This window comes from Merops nubicus, unplaced genomic scaffold (genome assembly GCF_000691845.1).
Source record: "Merops nubicus isolate BGI_N331 unplaced genomic scaffold, ASM69184v1 scaffold5188, whole genome shotgun sequence".
Taxonomy (NCBI): domain Eukaryota; kingdom Metazoa; phylum Chordata; class Aves; order Coraciiformes; family Meropidae; genus Merops; species Merops nubicus.
Window position 1 is genome coordinate 15,558 of NW_008624988.1, and position 16,905 is coordinate 32,462.

At 43.1% G+C, this 16,905-nt stretch overlaps 1 protein-coding gene across 1 annotated transcript in view; it reads right to left on the reverse strand.

Annotated features, from left to right (window-relative positions):
- Positions 1-382: 382 nt before the first annotated feature.
- AGPAT4 (1-acylglycerol-3-phosphate O-acyltransferase 4) overlaps positions 383-16,905 on the reverse strand; it is a 64,164-nt gene continuing 47,641 nt past the window's right edge. The window contains exons 5-8 of the mRNA XM_008945513.1: positions 16,182-16,284; positions 13,996-14,071; positions 8,677-8,875; positions 383-731 (exon numbers count right to left, since the gene is read on the reverse strand). Of these exons, the coding sequence (XP_008943761.1) occupies positions 640-731; positions 8,677-8,875; positions 13,996-14,071; positions 16,182-16,284 (470 nt within the window). The 3' untranslated portion in view covers positions 383-639. The remainder of the gene's footprint in view (positions 732-8,676; positions 8,876-13,995; positions 14,072-16,181; positions 16,285-16,905) is intronic.

Sequence of the window (16,905 nt, forward strand, 5' to 3'; positions counted from 1 at the left end):
CTCAGGCCACAAGGCCAAATTCTGCTCCAGGCTTTGATCTAACAAAGCAGGCCCATGTGGTGCACACAGAGAGGGAGTTCTAGACGTAGAAAAACTCGACTGCAACGCTGCTGGTTCAGCAGAGCTGCTTCAGTCCAGCACTGGTATAACCAAGCCGAGCATCTTTACTGTGTTTAAACATTGACAGAGCATGGTGGTTAAACTGTTAATGTGTGATCTACGCAACTATCCATTTTAATCATCTCGTAACAGTCTTATGGCATTTATCCATCCTTTAGAGCAAGTTAAGAAAGATTAAAGCCTGCACCTCTTGATTAGTTTCCAGGTAAAGTCTCATCATACAAGCACACTGTAATTACTTTTTTTTTTTCCCCCTTCAAAACTTAAGACACTTCATAGGAAAACAAACCAACCAACCAAATGCAAACCTGTTGTGGAGAGTATATGAAGGAGCACATCTTTCAAGCATGTCATCCAGCCCAAATCCCCAGAGAAGAACAGCAGGGCACAGATTCAGAGATGCGTGGCCATTGCGCTTCCTACCCGTCCTCTGATCTCACCTGAAGGACCATGATATGCACTTAAGAGTTTTCAGAAGTTGCATTTGTTGCCTTTGGATTGAAGCAGTCTCTATAGACACTACTTTTGTTTCTGTTTGTTGTCATTGTTGCCATAGGTGGAGCCCTTGTCAATTTCTGTCATGCCTATCATCCATCTGACACCAACAGAAGCTGTAATGGAAATTAAAAATAGAAGCAGTTTGCAGACAGGAACTGAAGGTTTGTACAGAAGTAGCATTTTGAAAGGGACTGACAGAATTCTCAGCCTTCCAGCAGCGCACCATTCACAGTAACTACCCCTCCCTACCTCTCTTTTGGTGAAAGGTGGGTCCCTGTGCCCTGTATCAAGGCATCTGCCCACAGTATTTCATTCAGAAGGTCCCAGGTCGCTGGCCATGGGCTGGACACATCCTCTCCCACTGGCGGGGAAGGGGCACAGGCAGGACGTGCCCAGCCCTGGGAAACCTCAGGCAGAGCAGAGCTGGCTGTGAAATGGGGGTGTGCTGGGGCCACTGCTCGGGCAAAACCTACCCACCCACGTGAGAGGTGGGACAGAGGAAGGGAATTCTGCCTGCCTTCAACAGCAACCGTGCCTGGAAGAGCACAAACAACTGCACAGGCACTTCAGAGCTTGATTAAAAAAAAAAAAAGCTGTAGCCTTTAACTGCAGGTCATGAAACAGTCCATTACAAAAGGTCAGGTTAATTTAAAAGACTCTTCAAATTGATTTCGTGGTAATAATTCACAAAGTACAGGGATTTATGGGGTTTTTATACAATGTATTCATAGTGCCTGAAGTGACTGTTTTAAGTTAAATGCAATGTAGCCTAAACCCCCTTGCCTCGCAGTTTTTGTTTATTTGTTTTTTATTATTTTTTGGGTTTTTTCTTTTGAAGAAGAAGCTCAGCTGCCCAAAAAATTCTGCTCAGCTACTGTACATATCCAGGACTGCCATGATTCTTTCAAGCCTAAACCTACTTGGGAGACACAAACATCTTTCCTCTGCTCAGAACACTTTTTCCCCAAGAAAGCCACAAACCTCTCCTAAGGCTCCAAATCCCCGATTGTTGCTGACTGATGGTGGAAAGGCCTAGTCCTGGGAGGGGCTCTAAATGTCTCATTTCCATTGGTCTTCAAGCTCTCTAAGATGACCCTGAACAATTCCTCATCAGTTAAAGGACTTAATGGTTGGTAGAGCCCAAGATCACCAAGAGAAACCAGAGGGTTCATGCCACTATCAGGCATCAGCTGCCAGCAGCAGGGCTGCTAGAACACCCGGTGTCCTGGCATTTGCTGCTTTTCAGCACAGGAATGGGAGAAGGCTGGCAGCTGGTAACCAGTGCCACCACATCAACCATGCAAACCCATCACTTCTAAAATGGCTACCTGTCCTTTAAGCAACTTCTTCTGAAGTGAAGCACAAATTACTGAACAAATATTACAGCTGCAAGTAAGGCAACTAGAAAAATAAACCAGAAGGGGACAGGCACAAGCTGAAACACTGGAGGTTCCCTCTACGCATAAGAAAAGAAGGAAGAAAAAAGAAAGGTTTGTTACTGTCGAGGTGGTTGAACACTGGCCACAGGGTGCCTGGGGAGGCTGCAGAGCCTCCATCTTTGGAGGTACTCAAAATCCAGTGGGACACAGCCCAGAGCAACCTGTTGTAGTTCACCCTGCTCTGAGCTGGGGGCACGGACTAGCTGTTCCCAGAGGTGCCTTCCCACCTCAGCTACTGTCACCCGTTTGATTTGCTTGGATGAAAGGAACTGCGTATTTTGTTCTTGCAAAACACCATCACTTGAAAACAAACAAATCCACTACAGACTCATGTTTCATGGCATGGCAGTAAACTGGCAGCTTTCAGAAGTGCCAGTGGTACCTGGGTACCAGAGAGGAGTCACACAGGACGTGACACAGTGATGGCTGAACACAGCCCAGAAAGGGAGGAGGTGGCTCCTGGGGAGCTCACTGCCACTTACCCTCCACTGTTAGTCTGCAGATAGAAACACACTGGAACAGGCAAAGGGCATCACTCTCACAATTAGGAAAGAAAAAAATATCTCTGACATATAAATGGCTATGAGCTAGGGAAGACAAGAGGAAGCTCCAACACGCAGCCTGCAGTCTGGGATCGTGACATAATAGTAAGCATGAAATCATGAAGACTTTAACCAGAAGGGACAGAAAGAGCATCTGGAGATGGACATAGAACGTAAATGAGAGCAGCTGCTGTTATTACAACCACACAGCACATCAGGGATTTCCTCCAGTTCAAGGAATGTCACTGTCTGGACACCAAAAAATACCTAGTTCAGCAGTTCAGATTTTTTTTTTTTTTTTATTTTATTTTCCTTTGCTCCCTGGCAGAAGCTGCCACTGCCCTGTCCTCATGTCACCCTGCAGCCCTCAGTGTGATGGGGAAGGCGAGGTGCAAGAAGGGACTGCTCATGTTTGCCAGACTTGGGGAAGCAAAGTGGAGATGAGTGCTGGCGTGCTTCAGTGGTTTCTCCCTGCACTGCCAGCCCCCAAAATCCTCCTGGAGCCTTAGCGCATACCTAGAGATACCATCACGTTTAAGGGCTTATTCTGCTGTTCTTTTAAATACAAATATAGCAAGGGAAACTTTGGGCTTTTTCCTACAAGAAAGGGAGATCAAGAAGGAATTGTGCCTAACTTTACCAGCTCTGAGAGGTTAAGCCCACTCAGAGAAGAGCAGGAGAGAGAAGATACCAGCTGAGGCCTTCCTGTACCACTCCACAGCAAACTCCAGAAGGATAACATAGCTCCCGACATCTTTCTGCTCATCATCACCCACCAGCCAACAGTTGGAGTTTGCTGGGGACCTGCTCTGCCTGCTAGAGTGGTGGAGGCTGAGGGAGCACTGAGCTAACAAAGTGACAGAGAAAATAATGCAATCTCTTTCTTGGAACATATTTTAGCTCAAAGAAAACCACCACTCCCATGCGTAGTACCACATCCCTCAGCAAAAACCTTAGCTCAGAGCAGAGGATTTCCACCTTTTCTCTGACACGTCAGGATTTCTTATGTGTTACCTGGGGTTTGCACCACTCAGCAAGTGCTATAAGCAGCACAGCAGGTAGGGTTATAAAAACTTCCTCTGTACAGTCTGCAGTACCCCCGAGTTATATAGGTTATCCATTGAACTGAATTTTATATATTTAAAGCTTAATGGTAGAAATTGCCATTTAGGGCCTATCTTACATACTTAAAGGAGAAGAAACAATCAAGTAACAACAAAACACCAGTTTCAGGCACGGGGCTCAGGCTGAAAGGCCAGATTGTGTGGTAGTTCCATGAACACTCAGGATCCTATGCACAGAGTTTGCATCCCTGGCTGCTGTCAAACTTGCTGTAACCGCTGGCTCGTGCCCTCCTCACCTTCCACTCCTGGCAGCCTCGCTTGCCCAGATCACCCCCTGCTGCGCCCCGCGCTGTGCCCGGGGGCGCTGCCGGCTCCCCGAGGGCTCACACACGGCTGGCACCGTGCCCAGGCTGCACAGCAGAGCTGCAGCAGCTCCCGCAGAGCAAAGCCGCCTCCTGGCTGCGCACCCCTGCTTCAGAGCAAATACTGCTCTTGCCTACAGCTGGTGCTTAACTGCTGGCCCCATGCCATAAGCCCAGATGTCATTATCCTTTTAGCACTAGACATGGAAGAGCTACTTCTTCCTTTAAAAGCCAAGAGAAGTCCTCTCATCTTCTGCATACAGAACCAACAATCCCCTTTTAACCGCTGCTGACAGCTCTATAATAAAATACTTCCAGGGCACAAAGGTTGTTCTCTTCGACAGAAATTACCAAAGCATGAAAGGCAACCTAACTCTTTGGAATCAAATGAGAGTGGGGAAGCCAGGAGGGGAAGAGAAGAAGCTGCTGTCAAGTACAAATACTGGCATTTGACAGACTCGCTCACTGCTTTAACACCAAAATACCAGCCCCAAGTTTTAAATAGCAGTTGTGAGCTATGTACATAAATCTCTTGCCACATGCCCTGTGAAACTAAAGCCACTTTTCAAAACAGGGTTTTGTCCCTCTAACTGCTTTATCCCCCGCTCAGAGCAGGGACTGCCTTGCGTTGGTTCAAGCAGTATCACAAAGGGCTCCTGGTCCCAGACGGGTCGTTAGATACTAGCACAATGCAATGATTGTGAGGATAAATAGCCAAACTGCTGCACAGCAAAGCAAGAGGGGATGGCTCAGCATTCTCAGTATAAAGAGGAGACATCGTTTATTTAGGGCTGAAAGTGTGTGAGCTGAACCAGCAGAGCTATATATACATTGGCCATTCATTCCTTGGATCAGAGTTAGGGCCTGAGGCATTCTAGTGCTTTCACTCCAGCTTGGCCACCATGGGGCACTTCTCACAGGGCTTTTTCTACCTAGTCAGTTTCTTACAAGCCATTAAGTATTATGCTGGAGAGTACAATTGGCAGAGATTTTCCAAAGACAAATGACACTCTGGAAACAAAGCAGAGAGTATCAGGTAAAAGGACCTACTACTTCCTCTGCTCTGTGCAATCCCAGAATATTTATGCATCTTTTGGGCTATCTGCACCTATGCTAATGAAGGTGATGTTACCAGATATTGAAATCTGTCCTTAGAAACAGGAGTCTACTTATAATAGGCTATTAGGGACTGCAATTCTGGAGTATCAGGTGAGCTGTCAAATTGCCATATGAAAAAAAATAACGTCTGAAGTGCAACCTGTGCTGCTTCAGTTGACAAACACAGGGAAAAGGTCTGTTAGGAACAATATGAAGACACAGTTTTATCATCTGATCACAATGGTAAAGAAATCCCTCTGATTTACAGAAAAAGCCTCCTTTTACATCAGTAAACATCAGTATCAAATACTGCTCACACTGGAAGGCAGCACATACAGTCCTCCCTGCTTTGCAACAGACCGGATCTACCAGGCATTCAATTCTAGCTGGCACCAAAAGTCACAACCTCCAGAGTACGTTTGTGTTCACCTACTGCTAACTCCCAGCCATTGCCCAAGTCACTTCTGAGACCTTGCCTAAAGCTGGAGGCAGAACTACAAAATAAAATACTGGTTGCTCCTCTGTCAGAAGACAGCTACGTCACTCCTAGGACAGTCAAAACAGAGGCATCCTTCAGGATAAAAAGCACAGTTTTGGGAGAACAGCCCTGCTACAGAAACTCAGCCATTAGCTACACAAGTCAATGTGACAGCTTCAGCTGAAGTTGAGACCAATGCCTCCCAACTAGCACTAACATTGCTTTTAAGAGGACATAGTAAAACAGACTTGCTTTTCTGGCCAGTAATGACACATCCACTTTTAAGTGATCAGGATAAACTACCTCTGGTTTTAGTTTGTTTTCACTGAAGGCTGAGCTTCCTTCAACTCCCACAGATTCTCCTCCCTCCACAGCTTCATGGCAGGTGCTATCTGCTAATTGACAACATCATCTTTCTGTTTTCCTGCCTATCAGCAAGAGGTGGCTGGCTGAGTCTCATCAGGCAAAGCCTCTCTTGCAGGCGACGCAGCATCTTCTGTGGCAGTGCACCACAGATCCTGGCCAGTTCTAGTGCTTTGGGTTTGATCAGACCAGGTATTCAGAGAGAGAACAGAGCCGTGGCAAAGCACAGGAATCTTTCCAGGGTTGCAGAGGACTGCAGCCTGCACCATCCCCCAAATGTGGTGGATATATATGGGGCAGCAACACACAGAGGGCCATTGATTTCACTGCTCTTAATGTGTTCCTCATCTGTGCGTTTGCAGCCTGGGATGTCTCGTGTTCATTCTGGAAGCAGCATTACAAATAACCTGAGAACAAGTCCTTTGAATTAAGACTGCATTTGAAGGAGGACTCACAGCAGCCTGCTTATTATTCTTTCCTTGTGGCTAAAAGCAAAAGAAAGCTAAGTGGGGAACAATACAGCAAGGAAAAAAAAAAAAAAAAAAAAAAAAAGAGGGTTCTTTTGCTGTCCTTTCTTAGTAGCATCGTAGGTTCTTTTTCTTTACAGGTTCTTTCCCTCACTTCCTGATAGAAGATTTGACCTAGTTGTAAAGGCCAGTAATGGTGAGACGGGATTGGACTTTGGGTGGGGTGTGAGGGGTGTGGTGGCACTCAACTAATTAATCAGGGCTGAATTCAGAAACATCTCAGATGCCACAACACCAAGCATTAAAGCATCCACCTCTGAGGTTCAAATCCAGAAACCCTGAATTAAGCAGTGCAGCTCCCTGTGGAAGGTACACAAGACATAAGGCACTTTGGAGCAGCACCTGAACAACCAGCCAGCTGAGCAGAGAAACTGAATGAAGAGGAAAATGCTGAAGGAAAGATGAGACATGAAAAAATTTTGCAGCAGCCAAGCATCAGTGTCCCATTAGGCCGTTATTCCACAGTCCAACACCAAACAGACTATGCCAGCATTTCCTCCAAAGGCAGAACAAATGCCCTTGAGTGCTCCTGACAGGGATGTAGCATTTGCAGTGGTGCCAAACCTCATCCCACCCACTGCTCCACACCCATTTTGAACTGCAGGACAGGGGAGACCAATTGGCCTTTCTCTGCAACTGAAGGGGATTTGAACCTAGCCCCTCCCATTCCTGAGGAGCACACCCCAACCACAGTGCCCACTCCTCATTCCCGTCCTATTCACTGGTCAGAGGAGGGCGTTAAGCAGGGCACTACTTGTGCAGTTTTAGTCACTGCTCCAAGAAATTCTGATGCATTTTACATAAAATATTCCTAGGGTAAAAAGCACCAGCATTTTCTTCAGCTGAGGATGAGAGCATAGGATTCCACTCCCCTTCCCTCTACTTTGCCCACATTAATGTACCAACTATTATGTTGGGCATTATCCTTGCTCTTGTTTTCCTTCCTCTGGCTCCCAAAGCATCATGAAGTAAATTTCCTGAACACATGCACACACACCCAAATTCTTCCTTCTCCATTTATGTTTATGAGAATCTTCCACAGTAGCTTATGCAGAGTTTGACATGCTGGGCACTTTCTGAAAAAGAACATTGTGTGCCTGCCATATTGAGCTCTTCACAAATGGGCAAAAGGATATTAGTTAATTCATCATGGCTAGACTATCACGGGGCCTGCCCAAGATTCAGACTTCTGGGAATGTGAAGAAATAGTACGTGTTAGGAACAATTTCCTAAGTAGAGAGCAAAGATGCACTTCTAGATGCACTTCTGAGACAAGAAAATGCTCCATGTTTTCCTCTGTGTTGCTATTTTGGATGTGGCTTTTTAAGCTAACTCTAATATTCCTGCCTCAAAATTCATTCAGAGCCAGGAGGACTGTGAAGTTCTGTTTCTTCTTCAAATGGTGTTTGTAATAGACATTGAAGTGATGAAGCCATAAAGCCATGTGATGGTCAGTGTGGCTATAGAAAATATTTGCTTTATAAATGTATGGCTTATTCTGGAAGGGAACTCTTCAAACAGGCACTCAATATGCCAAAAAGCATGTGAAGTCATTTGCCAAACTGACCTAGTACTTGCTTCCACACCAAAAGAGATCTCCCTCCCTTTCTGTGGGCCAGGTCCCTGTTTTGTTTCCTGTCCTCCTCTTAAATAACATACTAGTTTAAGCACAAACCCAAGCAGTTCAGAACTACCACAGGGACTGTCAGAATCACCTGTGATATTCTATGCCCTGTGCTACCTAAGTCAGTAGATAGCCACAACAGGTTGTCCTTAAATCACAAGTTCATGGAGTTCCACTGGATGACACACCAGACTATGATTAGATGAAAGAATTCTCAATAGAATACATTATCCTCGAGCAGTTCTTCTAGGTATTCAAAGCACAACCCAGCAACACACTACACAGGAAGGGGAAGCCTTTTGCAGGCAACCCACTGGGAAGTTATGTTTTGAGTTCAACAGAAACAGGAAATTTTGTATGCACCTCTTACAGAAAATAATGCAACTACTATACAAAGTCAAACAAACAAACAAAAGAATCTGTTTAACTTATTCCAGGCTAAAGTGGATATAGTACTAGATGGCCTGTTGAATTCACAGGTCATGTTTATACTTAGTAAGCCTCAATAAATCACATCTGACAGTTACCTTGGAAATACTCTTTCTGTTTCAGAAAACTTACCTATTACAATGACAAATGCAAAACTAGCCAGTGTCAGTGATGATCCACTGTTGATCATGTTGATGAGCAGCTTGAATAAAGGATATAGCAGCAATAAGGCCCAGAAAAGCCAGTTTAAAAGCGTCCATGGTCGTCGGGGTGGTACCGTAGGAACTGCTGGGTAGGTTCCTGTTTGGTAGTATTCTTCCTGGAATGCATCCTAGTAGAACAAAGGAGTGCAACAATTAAACCCCCCTCTGCCAACAAAGCTAGCCATTCCTGACTTTTATGTTCCCTTTTCTGCAGGCTTGTAATAACGGGGGAAGATCAAAGACCAAGTCATGCCTGGGAAGCTTATCCTTTGAAGGCAATAAGCATGGTCAAAAAAACCCACAAAAAACATATATTGATTTGCACAGCCTCTCTCTTCTACTCACAGAAGCCCCAAAAATGTCATGCCTGGGGAGTGTAACAAGCCCAGTAAACCAAGAAGGGTGAGGGGATGTACACTCCTGCAGCAATGCAGAGATGGCTGCTGACCCTCCTGCAGGAGCCTCCGCCACTCTGCTGGTGAGCCAGAGAAGCGTCTGGGCTACAAGTTCAGGAGCAGATCCTCTGTTCCCTCATGTTTTCTCCAACCACGGCTCTAAACCAGCACCCACAACCCTCTCAGAAAAGGTGAGCAGGCACAGTTAAGCATGCAAACAGTTTAACGTCTCTCACTGGTTTTGACCAAAGCACTCCCTGTTTTAGTAAAATATAAAGCAGATAATGGGCTGAGGTTTGGTGGAGTTTTTTTTTTTATTTGTTTTATGGTGTTTTTTAAAGCACAGGAGACTTAGCATTCAGTATTTTCCTCTAGGCCCCATATGAGTGAATGGCATTGCCTTTAGCAGTGTGATCAACCCAAGGTATCAAAGTGCATGGGGGGGAAAAAGAACCTTCCTAATGGTTCAAATTACTAATCTGTGTTATCACATAAAACTAGGAATTAATAAACTCAGCGTTAGACTGACATAAAAAGGAACCTCAATTTAGTCAGAATTGAAGTACTAAACTTCTTCAAAGAAAAGAATGCTTTGTGATGGTTTCCAAAAATTCTGGCAAAGCCAAGATTGTCCTAATCAACCACAAGATTATTTCCACTATGCTGTGATTTTACATTTACTTGTGCTTCAGCTGATACAGACAACTCTTTAGTTATTTAATAGCAACTTGAGCTATTACAAGTTTCTACCATTTTATTTATTTCAAAGAGAACATTCAGATTTTGAGAAATTACACAGTAATTAAAGCATTGCACTCTCTCTGTTGAGATTAGAAAAGTTATGACTGTTTCATGCACACAAACTAGCTTGTACTGGGATCACTATGGCAAATTAATTAGCTGCCTTCAACGAATTGCGCATTGTATGAAGCTATCCTTACAGTGCCTTGAGGAATTTGGTATATAGCTAGTATATAAAACAGAGTTACTAATGCTCAGTAAATTGAATTCTACTATAGACAATTAGGTTTCTAAATACCAGTATTATCCAGAAAAGTTAAGCATTTCTGACCATTATTGCTATCACCATTAGGGGGCCTATTACCACAGAAAGCAAGACAGACCGACTGAAAACAAGGACAGCAGTTGTCACTCCGTTGGCTCCACACATCATTAGAAGCAGCAAAACTGCTGACCACATCTCAGCCAGAGGTTTGGGACAGATGGAAGAAATATACGACAGCCCCAACAGTGTCGATGCCATCACCCCCCCTACACATTTTACACCGTTGTGGAGAATGCCTCTTCAATTCATTCACAATTCCTTACCCTTAAATACGTTCACATTCCTTGCAGAAGAGAACTGTGGGTTAATCTGAATGCTAAGCTATTGTGAGGGTGCTTATGGCATTCATAAGCAGCTCAATTCAGCATTTAAACCCATGATGAACCTCAACATTTCTATCAATCACCTTTACCCACATTAAGTCCCTTTCATCCCCCTGCATCTAGAGCTTGTTTTCAGTTTGTAATAAATCCCGTCCACTCAAGTATCATATTTGGACATAGAAACACGCTTTTTCTAATGCTCCCACCAAATCTGAGTTACTTCAGACAGTGGGATGGATAAAGCAGCCGGGGGAATCCAGGAACATCCATCATCTTGTGTGAGGCTAAAAGGATTCCTCCCCTCTGCTCCCACTGGGGACTTCTGACTGCAGAGGTATGCCACTGCCTTTCATGAGGAAACCCACAAAGAATGAGTATCCAAAAATATAACCTTTGTTCCTAAACACTGAAGTTCTGTACACTTCCCCTCTTCATTTATGCTTTGCTAATTCCCTGAGGCATTTCGGCATATATTCTCATGCCCTGTTTTCCATGCTTCTCTCACAAGTGAGAAGAGTCAGAAGTTCTCTTTCTTTTTAATGGAAATTAAGATTCTCAAGCAGGACTTCTATTTCAGGCACTGAAGCTGTAAGGAGGTGAAAAAAGAAAACACACACAAAGGCTAGCAGAGCTGTGACCATTATACAATACCTCTTCATACCAGACACTACGATGCTCAACCTGGTCCTTGTTAAAGTTAAAGGGAATCTTACTAGCAATGACAGTTTAAAAAAAAAAAAAAAAAGAAAAAAAGAAAAAAAAAAAAGCCTAGAGCAACCCAAATTGCACCTCTGTTACAATTTGGCAGTGCTGGCCAGCTGTGGAAGGACAAAATTCACCCCAGCTGAGAAAGGAACATGTGGACATGTTGCCTAGAAAGGGAAGGAGAACAGTGTTTGGTTCAGAACAGCAGTGCCATTGTTCACCTGGCAAGGCCCTTGTTCCCTCCACCTGCAACAGTGCCTAAAGCAGAAAATGAAGTGATAAGCAGCAAGAACAAAGCACACCAGATTCTCAAAGAGCAGTATCTCAGGTTGACCTATATGTAACTGAGATTAGGCAATGAAGTAAGAAACTACAGAATAAGCTTGTCTCAAAGGCTCTCACTCCTTTACTAATGACCAATTAAAAAACAAAGCAAAACGAAACATCATGTCCACTAACTGCTCATTTCATCATGACTCACTCAAACAGCTTTGTGGCCTTCATCATCACAAGTGCACAGCACTCCAGCCTTGACCACAGTACCTGTAGCACACCCCACTTACTAGATCATGCTACCACAGCATGATTCCATGGACAGTATGTAAGACTTGGGAAGGTCCTGGAAAATTATTAAAATCACCAAGAATAAGCAACAGCACATGAAACTGTAATGCAAGATAAAACAGGGACTCTTTTTCAGCCTTTCAGTCTTGAGACGAGTCTCACTTGTCTTACTTTGAAACAGAAAGTGGAGTACTACAACCAAAATGAGTGCATATCTTGCAATGAATTACTGCCCTTTGAATACATATTTCTTACAGTTTATCATAAATATTTAGTGACTCTGAAGAACATAAATTTGAGAAGAAATTAATCTGACACAGAATTCATTTTTGGAAACAACACCTAGGTGGCAATGCTGCTTGTTATCCAGCCTAAGAGCCAATTATATTTTTAAAGATGCATGGCAGAAAGGTGAAACCAAATGGCACTTTTACTCTGCAGGTGGGCTTTCATCATCTCAGGACTCATGAAGAAGTTGCCCCTGCTCTGTATTGTCCCACTCTGATTTTACAGAGACAAAGGCTTGTGTAAACCAGGAATGACTGCAATGAAGTAACTGATTCACTAATGTAAAACAGCTGAAGGAAGAGGAACATGCCACCTTCAGAAAAAAAAAAACAATACCACCATGAAATCAAAATATCCCCAACTAATAAAAAGAAAAATGCTACACAACCAAAAATGCTTTAATGGAAAGGAAAACTGAACACATATTCCTTCCTCCTATACCTAAATAGGAAACTATGGATTTAACCAACCAGAAAACTAAGTCATTATGAAGAAAGCAGGATAGTTGTACGCTCTGTTTGCACTAGAAATAACTGAGTGTTTGCCAAAGAGGGAGTAACAGAAAGAACTTGAAGTGACTGACTGGAAACTGTAATAAGGGATTCAAGAAAACAATCACCACATTCTCATTTGATTTATGTTCCTCTCTTGCAAATGTCTAAACAGTTCTTAGGAACAGGGTTACAGATAATGCCACAGCAGCACAAAGTGGACTTCTGCAAGGTTCAGCAAAAGGTCCATTTGCACATATATGCCTGCAGAGAGAGCACAGGCCTGTGGGTAACGTGATGCCTCTCTACAGAAAAGTGTTAGGGGTTGTGACTGAACTAGGTGTTAGTGGCACGGTCTACAAGAAGGGAGCAAAGCTAGTAGATCTTCATCTAGTGTCTCAATACACACTTTTCACTTTCCTGTAAGCAAGCTGCTTAGAGGGGTGATAAATTAAACTAGAAGCTGTCATGGTGTGAAGCCGAGAATATGAGAACACAGTCAATACAGAATGCTCATGTGGTGGTCTGGATGGAGTACAACAAATGGCACAGCAGAATTTTGCTGCCCCAGTGACAGGAAATCAGACTGTAGCTATATTCTATCCCTTCTAAACCCGAAGCACTGCTGTATTCCAGTCTGAATACATAACTTAGATCAATTTATTGAAGCAAGATGAGCTGCCAGGCCCTCAGGCCTTGCATCTCTATGACTCCCACCGACTGAAACGGGAGTGCTGGTTATCTCCTGTGTCCATAAAAACAAACCCTGTGAGAAACATATTCTGAAAGACTGAAGGATGCATATCAAAGTATTTGGGGAAAAAAAAACAAAATCAGCAGGCATCTACAAACACAGTCATTACTATTTTGCTCTGATCCTATATAATTAAGAATCTTAAAAGCATGCCTTTTATGCACACAATGTGAAAGCAATTTATCAGCCTGTCCTATTAATGCTGCATCTTTGCCTTGGTATAAAAGACAGAGTAAAACAGAAAAAAATTCTAGTACACTAAAGCAAAATACACCTCATTTAGCCCACTAATTACTTCTTGATTTATGAGCTGCCGTTGAGGGGAAGGAGGTCCTTCTACCAACCAGGAGGTAGTTGTGGGTTTTGTACCCTTATGCAACTTTCTAAAGAAGAGTTTTACAGCTACTCTCTCAAGGATTGCTTAAGTTTTCTTCCTATTGCTCTTTAAGTACCAAATAAAGACAATCATGACTGACAGCACAAGATCAGTTCATGTCTGGAGAAACAGAGCACTCACCCTGAGAAACAAATGAAGAACCCAAGCAGCCAACCCCCAAGCCCCCAGAGCAGGACCACTACACATGCAGACTGTAAAGGTGTACAGGCAGCATAAATAACTGAGCACTAGTGGCTTGCAAGTGCTGTCTAGACAAAAGACCAACCTTTTCTTGATACAGTTTGTGGAGCCAGTTAGAGCATTCCTGCTCATCTTCTGGGACTTCCTCTAGTGGAATCCGTCTGCCAATGGTGAACAAGAGAAATTGAAGAACGTGAGATACTTCAGCTAGCATGAACAGCACTTACATCATACAGACAGACTCTCCACCTGATGGGAGAGTCACTACATTTTCCACCTTTTTTTAATTTGTGGTAACAGCTCCCAGATGAGCAAAGTATAGTTTGCTTTTAGAACCACCATCATTTTTCAGATGTAGCTGAAATTCAGAAATTTAGCTCTCTGAAATAGTAATGCATTATGTTCAGGCTCACTAAAGCAAGCTTCATAGAGGTTCGTAATTCTCTGTTTCCAAACAAAAGTTTTAAATTAATTAATTTCTTAACCCACCTGTAGAGTTCAAATGTTTAATCTGCTAGGCATTACAGAGAAAAAGCAAACTATTCTCCTTATACCTAAGGTAAAGCACTGTAGTATTTCTCAGGTAACATTTCCAATTCCTATAATTTTTGCTACGTGCAGCTTGGTTGCATAATTTCCAGCAAAACAGCTCTTATGACTGAAAAAGCCTCTCTTGACAAAACAAAGTTTTCATCTCATTACATGTATTTTGGTCAATAATCCTGTGACAAAAAAAAAAAAAAAAAAATCCACTTGCCATCTTCTTTTAGGTATGCTAGTAGGAAGATTTAATAACTTTACATTTTTCAATATCTTGAAATATATTTTCATTAATATTCATTAACAGCAACATCAAATTAACTTCCTTCACCACAGGAGAAAGCACTTTTCACACTTGGGACACTCCTGTTTGCAGTTAATAAATCATGAGGTGCAACACTACCGTTTTGTTCCTTTATTTAAGAAAGTTTTATGATGACAAACATTAGAAGTCAACACAATTTAAGCAGAGACAAACAAGCCCATCCAAATTTTACAAAATTCTACTGAGTACAACACCTACAGCACTTCAATAAGCGAAGAAGGAGGATTTTGAAAAATATCTGTGATGGTCCCCAGTTAATTGCCAAAACCAATTTGCCATGAGGTTTACCCTGCCTGTAAGAGCTTTTCAGGAAGCTCAGAAGGACAGAAGAGCAAACAGAAAAGCAATTTTCATGCTCTGCCAGGCTGACTTCCAGCAGGCTGGGAGAGTGTAAGGGGATATACAGCAAGATGCATGTGCTGTTGGAGGAATGGCCCACACAGGTAGGGCCATAGGCTCCTCCATGAACACTAGCCAGCCAGGCCATGTGCACCAAACACAAGACTACTAGGCTGGGCTACCCATGAGAGCCCAGTGGGAATGCAAATTCATGCTGCATCCACGAGGAATCGTGGTTTCTTTTCATCCTTGGGCAAAAAGGGTTCTGAAAAAATATCTTTTGAACAGAAAATGGGAGATAAGAAGAAAAGGTCGCCCTAGTTCACTTATGCTGCTACCAAAGACAACCAATTAGACCAGCCAGTTAGAGCTATAAAGGGGTTATGACAAACTCCTGACGACTTGTGAAATCACCCTAGGCTCCTATGTTCCAACCCTAAACCATCATATATCCTGAGTGACTGCAGCATGGGCGCTTGCTGGTGGAACCTGGCCTGGGAATAAGGGCCTTGGATTCCTCTTAAGATTATGGGAAGCCGCTGGGGTATTCATCAGTCACAGAAATATTAATGATACAGAACCCAAGTAACAGTTGTTTTCATTCAACAATCCCCCTCTTGGTAGGGAGGGAGAGGCAGTCAGATACATAACCAGCTACACCAAACAGAGGTGGGACCAGTGCTGAGCCTGGCCTCCACCATAGTGAGAACTACTGTGCCAGAGATAGGTGTAAAGCCACACCCCTGAACGTTTAGCAGATGTTTGGTATTCTGGCCAAGTGAGAGAAAAGGGGCCTCACTGTTGCTGCTGAGCAAACAAATGAATAAAACAATAATAAACAAAAAAATCCTGTAGAACTTTATAGGGCCCCCACATATTTAGAGTCACAGAACTGTACAAGACACCCGTCTCACCCTTTATAAGACTTTATGCGCATTTCTGTGAAGCCAGGTGAGTAGAGACTTGCTATCTGTTACCTGCTTGAAAATATTTCCTTATCTGAGCAACTGTGATTGCAAATACACACTCCTGTATGCCAAAAAGGAATTAAAATATGGATTACTTGCCTTACATATAAATCTGCATGATATTTCTTCCCACTCAGAACTCCCAGCAATGTTGGATTCTCATTATTTCTAAAATTGAGGGTAGAATCATAGACTGCAGAAACTACAAGAAGAGAAACAGGTTATGTGATTGCTGTAGTAATAAAATGGAAATAAGTCACACTCTCTCAGACAAGGGGAATATTAAAACATGAAATCAGCAGCACCACAGTTTGAGTTGTAGTGTGTTTAAGCTTTACAAGATAAAGATGACAATGCAATATTCAACATGCAGGTCTTAAGCCAAATAACCAGTGACCCTTTATGGAACTGCATCAGCAGAATAGAAAGGTTTGCCCTCCACCCTTGTCTCCTACCCCACCAGCTGCAGAATTTTGGGCAGAGGGAATACACTTTCAATTGCAGCTTCTGACAGTTAATGCACCTAGGCACAACTTACGAGTTAAATGGTTAAAAAACTATTTATGTTCTCAACTCAGCTGTGAATGACACAGTTCCTCAAATCTGGGTAAATAACCAAGCAGGTACAGACTTCATAAACAATGAACAATTTATACAGTTTGACTAAGAATTGTAGAAATGTGTGTGAGACATTCTAAGGGCTTAATGCAACTATAAATCAAAATGGAGTTCAAAACAACCTCCTCTTCATGTCCATTATTTGATAACAGGGGCACTTGCTAAAGGGCAAAGGCAGAGTAACAGACCACGTCCTGTGCGAGCT